General features: G+C 32.5%; 1 protein-coding gene across 1 annotated transcript; it reads right to left on the bottom strand.

Moving 5' to 3' along the window:
• Window positions 1–804: 804 nt before the first annotated feature.
• Setx (Senataxin) lies at window positions 805–16,788 on the bottom strand. The gene is made up of 8 exons (XM_066729254.1): window positions 16,488–16,788; window positions 16,309–16,422; window positions 15,932–16,078; window positions 11,717–15,873; window positions 11,472–11,619; window positions 10,997–11,394; window positions 10,704–10,914; window positions 805–962 (listed from the first exon to the last, which is right to left on the bottom strand). The coding sequence occupies exons 1-8, from the start codon at window positions 16,575–16,577 to the stop codon at window positions 849–851; spliced, it is 5,379 nt and encodes a 1,792-aa protein (XP_066585351.1). The 5' UTR covers window positions 16,578–16,788; the 3' UTR covers window positions 805–848.
• Window positions 16,789–18,418: the final 1,630 nt, after the last annotated feature.

Here is an 18,418-nt window from a genome sequence, read left to right as displayed (position 1 = left end):
TCACTATCAAAAGAATTGTACACTCCATCAATGGATAAGGAAATTATATTGTACACTTTTTTATAAATGATACTGCATTTAATTTTTGACACTCCTCCGTCTAAAATAATTTATTTTAATTATACAGGGTGTTTCTCTAACGGTTTCTCTAACGGCGGAATATAGGATTGTGTTATTTGACTATAGCATTGAAGCACTTACTATACATTAATATAATTAATAAAAGCGTTGATAGCTCATTTTTAATGGTTACTTTAGTTGCATCTATTAGTCATTATAAATATCATTTTACTTAATTAATCTTGGTGACTACGTTTAATACTTAAATTAACCGGAAAACAGTAATTTTACTATAGTAAAAAGTACCATAGTAAGTAATATCAAATAACATGAAATCTCCTATGTTCCGCTGTTAGATAAACACCCTGTATATCATGACTGTCATAACGATCTTAACACATTTTGTTAAATTTACTGCAACTACGAAGAAGCTTCATTGCGGAAACAAATAAATACAGAATGTGTGTGAATAAATGCAACAATTAAATTTATAATAACTTAAATTATGGGGATTGTTAAGTTATAGCGGAATTCTAATTAGATGGGATTAAACAAACCTTGGATTAGGATTTGGTAACATCAAAAATATATCGTAAACATGGTTAGACCCCCAGATCAGTAAATAATTCTTTTTTTAGGTGGCTGTGTTATTATACGCAACACTATCATTGTAAAAAAATTAGAAATAAAAAACAAACTTAATAAAACCTAAATGAATATGTATTTACAAAAGACCATACAGAGTGTTTTTTACTCGTTTAATTATATATGTTACACAAAAAAAGTAATTAAAGTTTAAATACATATTTTTGGATTTCATGGACCTGTGATTTGGCATTGACGTCAAAATAAATTCCTCTTGAACGGGCGTCGGACAGCAGCGCTTTCCACATCTGATCTCTCTAAAATCAATATTTAATATTGTTATTATTTAAATTATGAATCTAATTTATTAATTGAGTATATCCGTGTAATAACTCGTTAAACGTTCGGAATCACGTTAAATTCCTGAATTCTTTTCACAGATGTTTAATTGAAAGGGAGGTTTAAAATAACATAAAAACATATGTTATATTATGTTAGATTTCACATCAGTACATATTTGATCTAAACATCCCTTCTTTATTACATTATTAATAAGGTTAAAAATTAAAATAAATTTGTATACGACTGCTATTGTATTGCTTTTAAAATTAAACGAGATTTTATTACCGATATTACATAGGAAAATCCTAAAATGCGTGTCCACGATACGGGTCATTTTTGACGACCAATTTTAACCTGATTATGCCTTTTTAGTGACACGGTACACTGACCTCGTATTTTATAACTATAATGAATAATTTTGATATCAGTAAGGATCAAACACGATATATAGAGGGAGTTTGCACGTACGACATTGAGCTTGGAAGAGAGAGAGAGAGAGAGAGAGAGAGAGAGAGAGAGCATAAATTGACTAAACTTGACTGTTGTGAGTAGTGAACTGAAGGGGCAGCGATCGCTAGGGCTCGAATTTATATACACAAACTAAGCTTGAATTTCAACCTAGCAATCACTTAAAACGAGGATCAACCTTAGCACTGTATTAAAGGTTTAAATGAGACCATTAATCTTAGCTAAGACCGTGTTAAGCTTAGCCATTTAGCGCCCATGGGGACACTTTATTCGCCACTTTTTCAAAGCCCTCTATAGGTGGTATTGGGTCTGAACATTTTTTTGATACATGAAATTTATAGATTTTTAATCGCTCTTTCCAATGGTCTTATCCAATATTTAAAAAAGTTATTTTTTAATACTCAAAATTGAAGTTAATGAGTGAAAAACATAAGAAAGATCAAATATTTTTGTTTTAACTTTAATTATCATCCACTTTCCTTTATGCAATCAGCTTCAAACCACAGAACAAAATATCCTCCGTATCGTTGGAGTAATACAGGGTGTTTTTCTAACGGCGGCATATAGGAGATTCGTGTTACTTGACTATAGCGCTCAGGATGATGGTATCTGAGAGCGCTGATTGGTCAATATCATGTAGTGCCAACATGAAATGGTACACAGTGGGAAATTGAATCGTGTGTGCTTTTAACTATAGTGTAGTATATCATTTTCCATGTTAAATTACAGAGTGAAACTAGCCGAACCACACACGATTCAATTTCCCACTGTGTACGTTACCAATAGATGAATACGAAAAATGAGACCCATTCGCCATTTTGGAGTGGAGAAGTGTTTACATGCTAGTTGTAGCAGAAAGAGGTGTGAAATGAAAAAATGTCAAATGTTGTCGTTACTAAAGTAAAAATTGAATACTTTGAATGAAAATTAAGAATATTCGAACTTTCCATTCATTATTTTCCATTTTTATTTTAGTAACCTCACTATTTGACATTTTTCCATTTCACACCTCTTTCTGCTACAACTAGCATGTAAACACTTCTCCACTCCAAAATGGCGAATGGGTCTCATTTTCGTATTCATTTATTGGTAACGTACCATTTCATGTTGGCACTACATGATATTGACCAATCAGCGCTCTCAGATACCATCATCCTGAGCGCTATAGTCAACTAACACGAATCTCCTATATGCCGCCGTTAGAAAAACGCCCTGTATATGCGACTTCGTAGTTTTTAATACACCAACCCACAGAATACGTGTTATTTGACCATTGCATCGAAGCACTTACTATACTTTATCATATATTAGACTAATATAGGCAATTATGTTTTGAGGATTATTTTGGTGTAATTGACTCCATTGTTAATTGTAAAAACCTTTTTTTCTCAAATAATTTCACTCAGTATGTTTAACTTTTAAATTAAACAAAATGATATTTTTGCCATAGTCAAAAGTGCTATAGTCAAATAATATAAAATGTATGCTCCGCCGTTAGGAAAAACCCCTGTACATATATCATTAAACATACCGATATTTTTTGTTAACTACAGCCTAACGATATCGAAACTTGTCGGCAAGAATTATAGCAAAGAAAAAATCCTTGCGAACCCATCAAGCGTAAAAAAGATGAAATCAAATAAAATATTCCGTCGTACTGTTGACACACGATTTCAATTTTCACTCTTTAATGTTGGTAACCAAAACCCTCTTAAGGTGGCTTCACCATTCTGTATCTACAGCACTAATCAGACCTGTCTTAAATGTGAAATAAACAAAGGTTTGGCATATAATTGAATAAATAATGAAGAAATACCAAATAATAATCTAAACACAATTTGAAAAAATATATTTCACGTTTATTTTGGATTGGGATGCAATTTTATTATCTGTACTTTTTCACATTCTGTTTAAGGGAATGCATTGAGCGACTCAAACTCTATTCAAGTTTTTATCTTCCAAACTATCAGAAAATTTAGGAATAGGAACTTTCTTGTTGAGACTAAATTTACTCTTTTGACTGTACTGAAGGGCGCTACAAAGTCGGCTTCTCAAGATCACAAAAAAATAATTTCATAAAAATTATAAATACTTATATGTTTGCTGCTCATAATAATATTGAAAAATATGCTTTGTAGCGCTCTAAAGAAGAGTTATATGAGGATATTGAGATCAACAAGAAACAAATTTACTTAAAAATGTAGAAGATCGTTTTGAAAAACTTAGGCTCGAATTTCACCTTCGACATTACTTAAGACGAAGACCGAGCTTAGCACTGTATTAAAGGTTAAAGTGAGACAATTGATCTTAGCTAAGACCGTGCTAAGCTTAAATTTCGTGTATAATTTCGGGCCTAATTTAACTAGTGAATGTCAAATTTTAAACTGCTTTACCGACCGAGAAGTTTCAAAGCGCGTTAGACAAGAACAAGTCTATCAAGTCTCTCGCTTTAGAAGGAGTATGTGTTCTAGTCTAAAAGCCGTATTCATAGTCGGTCCTTAAGGACATCCTAACTCGCTAGGCAAGAAAATCAACCAAACAGAATACAGATTGCAGCAGCCATATTAGAAAGTTTTATTGTGATTCGCTAATTTCTTTTAGATCGTAATCTCTAGAATACTTTAATGTATATACAGGGTCTTTTCCTAACAGCGGAGCATAGGAGATTCGTGTTAGTTGACTATAGCATTCGGAATGATCGTATCTTAGAGCGCTGATTGGTCAATATTGCGTAGTACCAACATATAATAGGCCGTTACCAATATTGGATACAAAAAATGAGATTCATCCGCCATATTGGTGTGGAGAATGTTTACATGCTAATCCTAGCAGAAAGAGGTGTAAAATGGAGAAATGTCAAATGGTAAGGTTACTAAAGTAAAAATTGAAAATAATGAATGGAAAGTACGAATATTGTTCATTTTCATTCAAAGTATTCAATTTTTACTTTAGTAACGACAACATTTGACATTTTTCCATTTTACACCTCTTTCTGCTACGATCAGCATGTAAACATTTCTCCACACCAAAATGGCGGATGAATCTCATTTTTCGTATCCAACTATTGGTAACGGCCTATTATATGTTGGTACTACGCAATATTGACCAATCAGCGCTCTCAGATTCGATCATTCCGAGTGCTATAGTCAACTAACACGAATCTCCTATGCTCCGCTGTTAGGAAAAGACCCTGTATACATATATATGATATATATAAGTTATTTACTTTCCTTTCCTTAAGGAAGGTCTGAGGCTTCCTTGAGGATGAAATACCTTTACTTTAATAATATAGGGACTTTTTGTGCCGTACAGTTGGCAGCATTGGTAGATAGGTAAACTTTGCTATAGTATATTAACCATGGTAATAATGAATAGACTATTACCTTAAAGAAATTAGCCAATCGCAATAGAAGATTCTAATTTAGCTACTGCAGTCTGTATCGTGATTGGTTGATTTTCTTGCCTAGGGAGTTAGGACGTCCTAAGCTAAGGAGGTCCTCAAGGGGAATCTGTATATCGACATTACAGAGCGAAATCTTGCGCCAAACGAAGCGGCCTCATTTCTTAACCTATTTTAACGTTTATACCCCTTTTTGAAAACGCCAGAAGATTATCTAGCGATCTTCGTTGACAAATTTTTCAAAAAACGAGAACCTTAAAAAAAAAACTGAAATTTAAAAATTCGGCCAACTAAGATCGCTAGATAATCTTCTGGCGTTTCTAAAAAGGTGAATAAACGTTAAAATCGGTTAATAAATGAGGCCGTTTCGTTTGGCGCAAGATTTCGCTCTATAATGTCGATATACAAATTCCCCTTAAGGACCCACTATAAATAAGGCGTTAACGCACCCTTCGAAACTTCTCTATCAGTAAAACAGTTTAAAACTTGACTTTTACTAGCTAAATTAGTTTTTGAAAACAATCTTTCACATTTTTAAGTATATTTGCTTCTTGTTGGTCTCAATTTCCTTATACAACTCTTCCTTAGAGCGCTACAAAGCATATTCTTTCCATATTATTTAGAGCAGCAAAAATATAAGTATTTATAATTTTTCAGAAATTATTCTTTTGTAATTTTGAGAAACCGACTTTGAAGCGTCCTTCAGCACAAACAAAAGAGTAAATTTAGTCTCAACAAGAAAGTTCCTATTCTTATATTTCCTGATAATTTGGAAGATAAAAACATCAATAGAGTTTGAGTCGCTCAATGCATTCCCTTAACCCATTAAGGTCGAAGAAGGCCGAATTTAGACTGTTTTTGTAGCTGAATTTAAGATATTTAACGAAATATTAACTGGGTCTACGGTATGACTCTTTACGTTTTTGGGTGGGCTGAATTAGAGTTCGAGCTAAAAATCCATAAATTTTTACCACCAAATTAAATATAGTGGAGTTTTTTTGCAAAAAAATGTCAAAAATTTTGTCATTTTCGTAGTTACGATTTTTTTCAGGCATAAAACGTATAAATATATGTATGTTTGATCAACCATCGGTGCACAAATTTCACGATGTTTAATGGTGAATTTTTACGTAGATACTTTATTTGCTAAAATGGCCGGTAAAATGCAAAAAAGTAAAAAAAAATTGAATTTTTTCTTCTTTAATTTTTTTCATAAGAGCTAAAGGCTCAAATAAAAATTGCTCGAGAATAAAAATTTCTTAGAATAAATTGGGGAATTCTCTTAAATATTTTAAAATTTTTTTTAGACATTTCTTAAATATTTTAATTTTACAATTTTTAAAAAAATCTAAAATTATCTCTAAAAATCATAAAAAATTGTAGAGTATCTTTCAATCAATTCTAAGATATTTTTATTCTTAGACAGTTTTGATCAAACTCTATAGTTTTCGAGAAAAAAATTATTAAAGTATGTCTACACTTTTAAAAATAAATACAGTTAAAATTTAAATAATTTTTCTCTCGAAAACTACGAAGTTTGATCTAAACTGTCTAAAAATTAAAATATCTTAAAATTGATTAAAAGATATTCTCGAATTTTTCAATATTTTTAAAGATAATTTTCGATTATTTTAAAAATTGTAAAATTAAAATATTCAAGAAATGTCTCCAAACAATCTTAAAATAATTTAAGAGTATTCCCCAATCAATTCTAAGACATTTGTATTCTCGAACAAATTTTTATTTGAGTCTTTAGTTCATGTAAAAAAAAAAAATTATGAAGAAAAAATTTAATTTTTTTGACTTTTACCGGCCATTTTAGCAAATAAAGTATCTACGTAAAAATTCACCATTAAACATCGTGAAATTTGTGCACCGATGGTTGATCAAACATACATATATTTATACGTTTTATGCCTGCAAGAAAATCGTAAACTTCGAAAATACAAAATTTTTGACATTTTTTTGCAAAATAACCCCACCATATTTAATTTCGTGGAAAAAATTTATGGATTTTTAGCTCAAACTCTAATTTAGCACAGCCTAAACACGTAAAGACTCATACCGTAGACCCAGTTACTATTTCGTTAAAGATGTTAAATTCAGCTACAAAAACAGTCTAAAATCGACCGTTTCGGTCTTAATGGGTTAAACAGAATTTGAAAAAGTACAGATAATAAAATTTCATCCGAATCCAAAATAAACATGAAATATTGTTTTTCACAATATTTTTAGACTATTATTTAGTATTTCTTCATTATTTATTCAATTACATGCTAAACCTTTGTTTATTTCACATTTAACACAGGTCTGACTAGTGCAGTAGATATAATGCGACAGAGCCGCCTTAAGCCAGATTTACAATGAGCTGTGTGTTGCAGTCGGATACCAGTCGGATAGGCTCGCAGTATTCTGATTGGTTCAGATAACATCAGAAAGACGATACGCGGATGCGCGTCCGTCATACACTGTTCAAAACTGAATCATGTACAGGTATAGTTTCTGCTTCCCTATACTATCTTGTAGCAAAAATGCTTCTCGAAAAATTGATTCATGTCCATCTCAACTCCTCTATACTATCTTATAGCAAAAATTTAAAGACAAAAGCAGACGAAACGCGACATCGACAAATATGGAGATGACGTTTTGGACTTAGTAAAAGCATTATCCAAAAAGCATATTATTTATGTTGGAAATGTAGGGATGTCGAAAAATGGAATGGAAAATAATGCAAATATGGTACATATATATAATATTATTTATCAAGTATAAAAGGGAAGAGATCGGATGCAATTTTCAGCCTATAAAGAGGAAAAAGCATCAGATAAGTATCGGGAGCAGCAAGTCAGAAGAAAGATTAATTTAACAAAGCAAAATATTCTTTAATCTTTCTTTTGATTTACTGCTCCCGATACTTATCTGATGCTTTTTCCTCTTTATAGGCTGAAAATTACATCCGGTCTCTTCCTTTTTATACTTGATAAATAATATTATATATATGCACCATATTTGCATTATTTTCCATTCCATTTTTCAACATCCCTACGTTTCCAACATAAATAATATGCTTTCTGGATAATACTTTTACTACGTCCAAAACGTCATCTTCATATTTGTCGATGTCGCGTTTCGTCTGCTGTTGTCTTTAAATTTTTGCTATAAGATAGTATAGAGGAGTTGAGATGGACATGAATCAATTTTGCGAGAAGCATTTTTGCTACAAGATAGTATAGGGAAGCAGAAACTATACCTGTACATGATTCAGTTTTGAACAGTGTACGACAACGACATACGACATATTGTAGTATGGGCTTTAAGGGGATGCATGAGCGAGCATTAATTTCAATCAAGAAAATCTTCTAAACCATTAAAGATATAAATTTTTTATTAAGGAGCAAATTTACTATATTGTGTGTTTAGGGGCGCTATAATCAGTTTTTCAAAATTCGTAAAAAAACCAAAACCAAATTTTAAATATCTTTTTCTTTAAATAGTTTAAAAAAGGTTAGACTATAGCGCCCTCGGACAAATGTCAACGAGTAATTACATGCAAATATAAAGGAAATACTCTTAAGAATTCGGAAGGTATTTTTGACTGACTGATTAGCTCTTATATGAAAAAAATTATATTTTTTTTATTTCCAAAAAAACCAAGGTTTTAGTACCATTACGCGCAATAAGCTAAATATTTTTGTGAATAGGGAAATTGTTTATTCCTTAAATTTTATATTTTTTCAATTCAAGCTCTGTCTGGATCGTGGATCCCCTTAAATGTTAATTCGACCAAGTAGGCTAAACGTCTAATTACTAAAGATGTTATAGTCCCCATCACATCAACTATATCACCTGAAGTGCCTAACTTAAATTGGCATGTGACGAGGACTATATTAACTTTAGTATGCTAGACTATTAATCTACTTAATCAAATTGACCCTAAGAGAAAGGCGTATGCTAACATTGCAGTGCGGATTCACTTGAACTTTTGGTTTTCAAAACTCACGTTTCTTGAAAATAATGTAATTATTTTAATTCATCCGATAGGTATTGATCTGAGAATTAGAAAGCTGTAGCTGAAATTGAAATCAATCACCAAATGACGCTGATTTTCAAAAACTAAGATTTCAGGTAGAGCCACACTGCAATGTCGATACACACCTTGCTCTTAAAGAGATCTCTTAACGGGATCCCCCACATGTGCTTTACGACAGTACAAATCAATAAACAATTAGTTTAATAAAATTCAAATGCGAAGCAAATTGCAATAACGGGCTTCTTTATGACAAGGTGCCAATTCTAACGAGTCAATCGAGCTTAAAAAAACTCAAATCGGATGAAGAATAACGCTGTACCACTGTCCCGCGTTCTTGAAGTAGAAATAACCAAAAGTAACCTCTCTTCAAGAACGCGGAACAATGGTACAGACGTATTTCTTAACAGAATTTGATGAGACTAGTCATAACTAAAGCCATTCTTCATGTAGATTGTCCTAAAGAGCTCGCTTTTTCGATAAAGCTTATAATTCTCCAGTTATGGACGATTGAAGATGGACGTGCGAATAGCTGATCTACGCGAGAGAAGAAATATGTATTTGTGCGCCGTGCAACCTCAATCGTTCATAGGTGAAAAACTATAAGATTTATCGAAAAGGCGAGCTCTATAGGACAATCTACACGAAGAATGCCTTTAATTATTACTAGTCTCATTAAATTCTGTTGAAAAATACGACTGTACCATTGTCCCGCGTTTCGCCGTATGCCTTATATTTCAAGCATTACGAAATCACCTTTTCTACAATTTTATTTCAAAATGATAATTGCATTTTTAGCAATTTCATTATATCGGCGAAATGAAATGTTTTCAACATTATTTTAGCGGTATTTATATATGTATAGCTACAGATAGGGGAATAGCGTAAATATGAGAGGAATGCTTCGCAGTAAGTTTCAATGCTGGAGTGGGGGAACACGTTAGCGTGAGCCGCGAGAGGGGAGGAAGCCTAGCTTCCTTCTAAAAATTTTTGCTTTTCGTCCACCTCAGCAACGCGGGACAATGGTACGGATCTATTTCTCAACCGATTTCAATGTTTTTAGGCTTATTGGAATCGTTAGGTCTAGCATCTGGTCATAAAGAAGCCCGATTTTTCAATATGTTTTGCGTTTAAATATTATTAATGCGAATTTTTAAACAATTTCATTTTTTTGCGTTTTTTGGAAAATACGACTTTATTTATGACAAGGTGCAAGTCCTAACGATTCCAACAAGCCCAAAAACATTGAAATCGGTCGAAAAATAGCGCTGGACAATTCTCCTTCGTTTTTCGTTCCGTAATGTTGGCTACATAGGGCTTGAGGGATCCCGTTAACGGGATCCCTCAAGCCTGCTTTACCGACAGTACAAGTCAATAAACAATTAGTTTAATAAAATTCAAACGCGAAACAAATTGATCAATCGAACTTCTTTAGGACAAAGTGCCAACCCTAACGAGTCAAACGAGCTTAAAAACACTCGAAATGAATGAAAAATAACGCTGTACCACTGTCCCACGTTCTTGAAGTGGAAATAACCAAAAGTGACCTTTCTTCAAGAACACGGGATAATGGTATAGTTATTTCTTATCCGATTTGAGTGTTTTTAAACTCGTTTGATTCGTTAGGACTGGCAATTTTCCTAAAAAGCCCGTTTGTTTAATTTACTTCGCGTTTGAATTTTATTAAACTATTTGTTTATTGCCTTGTACTGTAATTTATCTTATTTCCAAACATCCAACAAGTTATCGCGCATATACTCTCAATTGTACATAGCAGCGGCAAAGGACGATAGAAAACAGAAGCTGGAAATTTATACTGACCGTAAATGTTTTGAAGTTTCCACAAAGTATCAAACTGTGCTTAGCTCTTGTCAATGCTACGCATATTCTTTGTCGATCCGATAAAAATCCGATGCCGCTACTTCTGGTGCAAGACATTATAATGACATCTCGTTCTTGCCCTTGAAAACTATCAACAGTATTCACTTCAATCATAAGCTTTCTTTTGAGAATCTCATCTAGTTTAGAGAGCCTATGGAAAAATTAAATACTTTAAATGTGGTCGTTCCCCAACTGTGAAGTATGTTTATTTTGACATCAGCCAAAACACTTACTTTTCTTGTATCTTATTTTGTACAAGGCTTCTTTGATTATTGTAAGGCGTAAGAATACCAACTGAAATCTTAGATTCAACCTTTGGTAGGTCTTTGTGTAAGTACATACCATAAATTAAATTTGCTATAAACTCAGCTTCATTTGTATTTGAGAATTTATCATTATTTTGTAAAGAATCCAGATTTAAGACTCGGTATGAATGATATGGGAATTCATAATTTGTTTCCATAGAATTTTTAAGTTTTCCGCCATAGAAAAATTTATTTGGCCAATAGGATATAGCATAATCCATTCTGTACTGTGTATCTAGCATTATTATTGGATTATCTTTCTCACCTTCAAAAGCATTTTGTACTCTTGCGAATAAGGATTTGTCTAATCCTAATAATTTTGCTTGCTGCAAAGATATACAATTATTAATTCTTTATCATTATTGGTAATAAAATATAAATAATAGTATGCAAAATTAATTACTTGACTTAAGACGGTAGCCGGTAATTGATTTGGATCCCCAACCAGAATTAGAGTATTTATACCTAACATTAAAGGAATAAGCGTCTCCGCTTCGCAACTCTGAGTAGCCTCATCCACGATGCATACGGATATTTTTTCTTTGTTCCCACTGCAAGATAAACAGGATGAAAAGTCATACATTAATGTCGATGGAGACGAATGAGGTAGTGATTTGATGAAAATTAGTAAAAGAAAAATATTCTTACCAAAAAATCGATTCCATCTGGTTGGTGTAACAGGAAGACAGTGTGCAAGTAATAATGTCTGCGCCTAATATTATTTTATTTTCCGAGGCACGTTGTAGCTTATTCGTTTCTCTCAAAGTCATATGATTCGGTTCTTTGCACTTTTCTAGCAAACTCAATTGAGCGACCATACTATCCAACTTCATTTTAATATTCTTTTTGTACAATTCGTTAATGTTTTGAGTACTGGCCAATTCTATTCTAAGTGCGTTAATACGTGCCTGTAAGGTTAATTTTTCCGACTCAACGCTCTCGATAGGCACGTTATTTGTATAAGCGGATTTCATCCGTCTAATATCTCGTTTTGCAAGCTCTGTTACAGATATATCTCTTGCCAATGGATGCATCATTTCCAAACGTCCAATACGAACCATCTTGAAACATTTCAGACCTTGATTCTTGAAAAGTGATCTAATCTTTAAAAGTCTCAATACTATCTCATCAATAGCTGCATTGGATGGGGCACAAACTAGTATTCTAAATGTCGATGAATTGGTTTTGTATCTATTCTCTCCATAAAGAATTTGAGTTATTGTGTTGACTATAACTTTGGACTTTCCGGTTCCTGGGGGTCCTTGAATAAGACAAATTTTTGCCTGCTTGTTAATGACAGTCTCGGTAACCCTCATGACAGCTTCCATTTGCTTTTTATTCAATTTCTCCTGGGTTACAAGATTTAACTTTTCTTTATCAGTTACGATTGGCAATTGATACATTTCCACTTTTGGGTCTAAAATTGCAGAGGAAAGCGGAGAGATCGGCAAATATTGTAAAGCCTGTATCATTCTCATGTCGGAGCGAAGATATGTAACAGTTCGTAATCGTTGGATACGGTTCACCACGATATTTGACGTTAAGGGTCTCGTTTTTATTGTATACGTCATCAAAGCCACTGGACGTTTGACGTAAATTTTTAAGTCTTTGTTGAAGATGGTAGATGGCGAAAGAATTGTCTGATGAATGTTAGTAACATAAGCAAAAACTTTATGAAACTCTTGACTACCACTTACATTTGTAATATACTCGAAAAAGACTAAATCCCCATATATTGGAAAAGTTTGTCTTTGAAGATCTTCACTTGTAACTAATACCTCGATCATTAATGTAGTAAAGGTGAACTTTGACTCCGACGCAGTGGTTTCTGTAATTGAATTCTTTACAATTGAGCACATTACTGTGGGACGGGATTTGTTCCTTTCAATAGTTTCGAATTCCTTAGTGATGCTAGCCCAAGTTTCTAACAAAAGGAGAGGCAAAGTTATTCTATAATAATCCTGAAATGATTTGTACTTCATTAAGAGTGGGATAAGCTCGCTCTGATGTACCACTGGAGGTTGAATATTCAGATGTTTCTGTTCGGTAAGCCAAGCGGGATTCCAGTGCAGTAAGCGATACAGAAACTCATCAAAATTAAATGTATTGCTCTTCACTATTTCATTAATGTTCATAGGTAGTTTTTCTTTCGGAATTGGTGCATCCTTTCCCCTTAACTTACGTAACTGGTTACGCGGCTCTATTTCAAATTCATACACGTTTTCGATTATTTTGCTAAACGACACTTTTTTCTTCGGTTTTGCAAAACTTTGCTGTATTACCCCCTTTGGTTGACAATTTTCCTTTTGATCTTTCACGTCGTTGCTCACTTTCGAAGTAGTCGTAACTTTGGATTTTTTATTCGTAGATGTTATATGAGAACTTCTTTTCTTAATTTTGCTGTGGTATTTGACTGTTTCTGCTAATTCTTGAGAAGAAACTTCTTTTAAACTTAAGGTCCCCTTGGTTGCTTCATGTGTTTCGTTATTTTCATTTTTATCAGTCTCCACACTTGAATTTGGAATTTCAGTAGGTCTGTTATTAAATTTGCAGCTGTCAGTTTCATTTGACTTACTCTCTATACCTGCTTCAGTTGTCTTTTTAGTTAATTCCTTTTCAAAAAATGCTATGTCTTCAATCAGATATTCACTTCTATTTACTTTTGTTATTTTCGTCCTAACGGTGGCCTTCCTCTTCTGTTCCTTGTTATTTTCAGGAACTTCCTTTTTTAACTCTTCAATTGCCAACTCTTTTAACTTAGCCTTCCTTTCATCTCTTATTACTTCTTTCTGTTCTTTTGTCAATTGCGATTTTGTATTACTACTCTTTGGACGCGGAAGACGGACAGCCCACTTGTTTGCTCCTCTAATTTTTTGTAACTGCTGATGTTGCAAGTATTCATCTAATATCTCCTGATTAGCTAATTCTTCATCATTTCTAATAGGCTTCTTACTGGATGATTTTATATCAGATATTTTACTAGAGGCAGGCTCATTGCCCTTCTTACTATTCTGCTTTCTTTTAGGGAGCATATGAGGAGCTTCAACAATTAAAATCCCTTTATTATAATCCGATCTAGGTTTGCGTGACGTTGAAAAATGCTCTTTTACATTGGTGGAGGATGCATTATCACAGGAAAATTTGCTTTTGTTTTTAAACTTATCTACTTCCAGTTTATTCAATACGACTGAGCATGATTTTATTCTTACATCTCCAAAATACTTTATCTCAGTAATTTTGCCTGATGGTACAACCATTTCGTCCATTTCTTCCTTATCATTAAGGTCAGAATGCATACCACCTTTGTCTTTAATATTCAATCTGTCATTATGGATTGAATCACTAATTTGAATTATATCCTTATCCTGATTTGATTCTGCTTGAAGCTCGTTTTCTTCATCTACTGACAAATCTAATTCTTTCGTTATTTCACGTTCTTCCTCATCTACATTTTTATCTTCGTTATTTACATTATCACCTTCCTTAAGAATTTGGCTACGGGATAATCTTTGCAGCCAATTATTTTCTTCCTCATTTTCACTGTCCGATAATATAATAACATCGTCTGCATCGCAGATATAATCTACATAATTATTATCTAAACATTCAGTCTTGATCTCTGGCTTTACATTTATATTAGTGGAATTGTCAAATAATTGAGAGCATGGAAAAATATTGTCTTCTTCATCACTCAGATTTACAACATCAACTTCAGAAAACCTGGTTGTTATTTCTTCTTTAACCTTCTTTAATTTAATGGGAGATGCGGAAGGAATTTCATTAAAACTTGAAAAGTCGTCTATTTCATTTTCCAGATTTTCATCACTGGTCAATGAAAAATTTTCTGTTTTAATTCTTTTCTGATTATTTGATATAATAGAAGAATTTGCAAAACTTAAAATCTTCTTTTTTACTGGTTTCTTTGGTTCATTTTTCCTATTTGTGCTCTTCCTAAGTCCTTTATCAGTGTACTCCTTACCATCTTCTTGAATACAATATTCCTTATTGTTAAACTGAAAATCAACTTTACGCTTCTCTTCAGGACTTGACCTTTCAATAACATTATTAGCACTAGATATTTTATACAGCTCCTTTACATCACCTTGCATCTCATCATAATGACTATTATTTTGTATTAAACTATTAGGATTATAAACATTAGTACTATCAATGTTTCTAGCAACTTCTCCAAAATCGGAATTTACACTTATTCTTTTATCAGATCCTGACAATTCTTGAAAAGAACAATCCTGCTTTTGCTTAATTCTATGGTGATTCATCACTGTAGAAAATTTACCTTGTTTCTTATCAGAAGACCCTGTCCTATGGACATCAATATGTACCAAGTCTTCAACAGATTTAACCTGCAGGTTTTCATTATATTCATTATCTTTTAAGCTTCCATTATTGCTTAAATTATTTTTACTATTGCAAACATTAGTTTCTCCAAACTTAAGCACTCGTTCAGTTACATTATTGTCTGAATTTTGTTTCCTATTACTGTGGCATGAAATCAACTCATTTTCTGTCCTTATATTTGTAGAAATATGGAGTATTTCTAGCTCATCACTAAAATTACCTTTGGACTGAGGAAGATTATTCTTTATCACACTATCTCCTTCAGAAAGATTTATAGAAGTATGTACATCTTTTTGATCACCACACTTGGAGATTTTAGATGGAATTGAATTTTTGAGCAATTGTCCAATTGATCTACGTTTCAAATTGTTGCTCACAGCTTCTTCTTTTTTGGTTTTAAAAGTTTGTGGTAGATCCAAAATCTCTATGGTCTCATTATCTGTCAACTTAATTAACATTTAATATAGTAAATAAATACTTAAAATATCATGTATTAATACTCACTTCAGAAATATGTAATTTATAGGCAAAAGCATCTGCAGCAACATCATTGATTGCTGAACAGCCAATTCCAATGATATCATTGTTATTAAGTTGAACCATAAAATGTGCCTTTTGCTTTTTACCATTGACATAAACTCCATTAGAGCTCTATAAATAAGAACAAATGAACATTCAAGCCTTCACACAAAGAAACATAAGAAACAAAATATTAAACATAAGAATACCAAAGATCCAATTTGTAGAAAAAATATCTTCAATTAACTATGTTCTTTTGCCTAATCTTTTGTTTTATGTTTTGCTTTATATTTTGTTTCTTATAGTTTTCATTACATACCATCTTTAAGTAGTGGAAGATATAATTGAAAAGGAAACATTACCGCTAAATCTAAGACATGCAGCTCATCCTTCTCACGAACAAATATGCAGTGTTTACGAGATACTGCCAGACCTTTGCATACTATTTGATTTTCTTTTCCTCTGCCACAAGTACACTATAATCAAAATATAATACGTTTCATAAAATCTGAGAGAAAATTAGTATTATTAATTTACTTACAATATTGGTAGTAATAAAAATGTTTTCTGCATTTTCATTATCAATTCTTTTCAAAATAAATTGTATTTTTTTCTGGGATGAATTCATCATAGTCTCTCGATGAATTAAAACTGATAAATTTTACTACAAATAAAATTGTAACTTTTTATTTATAACCTTTTCAAATGAAAAGAGAAATGCAACTTGCGGATAAGATTATAACTTATTATTATACTAGTATAAAGATTTATTTCAACCGGCTTCATATCACGTGTGAATAATAATTGTTCTGGATTTGAGGTCAAGGTGTGTTTTTGCCAGTTTTTGCGAACGGCTCGAGAGTCGAGACTAGTCAAGACTGGCTCGAGACTAATTTTCTTCCCACCACGCCGTCCACTGCGCGCGCAGCTCTCCCACAGAAAGCTGTTGCTGCCTGCTAGGTCCATGGCCGGTATTCATAGTCGTTACTTATATTTAAGTCTGACTTAAAGTATCGATTGTCCTTTTTCACCTAACAGTATTAGAAAAAGATAACCTATGCTTAAGTCGGTCTTAAATATAAGTAACGACTATGAATACCGGCCCATGAGACTTTACCACTTTACCAGTCGTACATATACATACTTCGTAGCACTACATTACACTATTCCACCGGTATGCTTCGTTTCGGAAGACTCGGGAACGAGAAAGAGCGCGACTTTGATTCTCGGACCTCTCTGTCTCTTTTAAATGCTGCATTTACCCAACAACTCGAAACAAACCGAAATCCTTTTCCTAAATTTATGTTTTAATTATTATAAAATACTTATATGCAGCCATTAATTTATTAGATTTGGTAATAAATACAAAAAATACGTTCTTATAATAATAAATAATGAATTTAGGTATAATAAACTCAATGTTTTTGTATTAATCTGCTAACAAATGCATTTTTATATATATTATTGAGTCCAATAAGTTAATGGTTATTAAAAAAAAGAGCTCCTTACAAAGAAAAAAATTGAAAAAATGTTAACCTCCGCCAAGAATTGAACCCGAGCCCGCCGCGTGATAAACATTGATCTTATTACCTGCGTTACAGTACGTACTCACTTAAGTGTCATAAAAGCAAAACAGCATTTTAAAGACTTACTACAATTCTTGTATTAAATCGTCATAAACGATCAAGAATTAGTTACAATAATAAATACATTTATTTACACAGTATTATTACACATATGACTTATTATATTTTTTAATTTGAAGCATACATTTGCACGAAGATACGATAGTTTAAGGGTATATCCATGCAGTACTCTTAATACAAAACTATTCATATGCTCCATTGTCATAAATTATTCGACTACACGTAACACATATTATAATATTACTTAATTAATTTATAACAATGGTGCATATGAATAGTTTTGTATTTAGAGTACTGCATGAATACCCTTAAAATATCGTACTTTTATGTAAAATGTATGTTTCAAATGAAAAAAATATAATAAGTCATATGTATATAATAATACTGTGTAAATAAATGTATTTTTTATTTCAGCTAATTCTTGATCGTTTATAACGATTTAATAAAAGAATTGTAGTAAGTCCTTAAAAGGCCGTTTTGCTTTTGCTATACTAGTTGAGTTCGGAATTAAACTCTTTTCACTCCGACGGAGCTTTCCCTAGAATTCCCTATTCACTCCGTCTAGTAATTCTGTGTCCGGGAGCAAGTTAGAGAGTGAATAGGGAATATGGAAGAGCTATGATAGCTAATTGCTATTCTATCCCCACTTCTAAAAGGAAAATAGGGGTAAGGATAAATAAGAAATATTGGCACTAATTGAGAGCTCCGTCTGACTAGTTTAAGCGGGAAAGAAGCAAAATTGACAAATGTTGGTTTCATTATTTTGGAATTAAATTTCAAACGTTTGTTTATATAAATCTAAGGGCCTGATAAAGTAAGTGAAATA

The sequence above is a fragment of the Prorops nasuta genome, unplaced genomic scaffold, assembly GCF_024137725.1.
Source record: "Prorops nasuta isolate Cenicafe-Biocafe unplaced genomic scaffold, Cenicafe_Pnas_1.2 PNAS00007, whole genome shotgun sequence".
NCBI classification, from domain to species: domain Eukaryota; kingdom Metazoa; phylum Arthropoda; class Insecta; order Hymenoptera; family Bethylidae; genus Prorops; species Prorops nasuta.
Note: the sequence above shows the minus strand (reverse complement) of the source record. Positions and strands in the feature narration are given on the sequence as shown.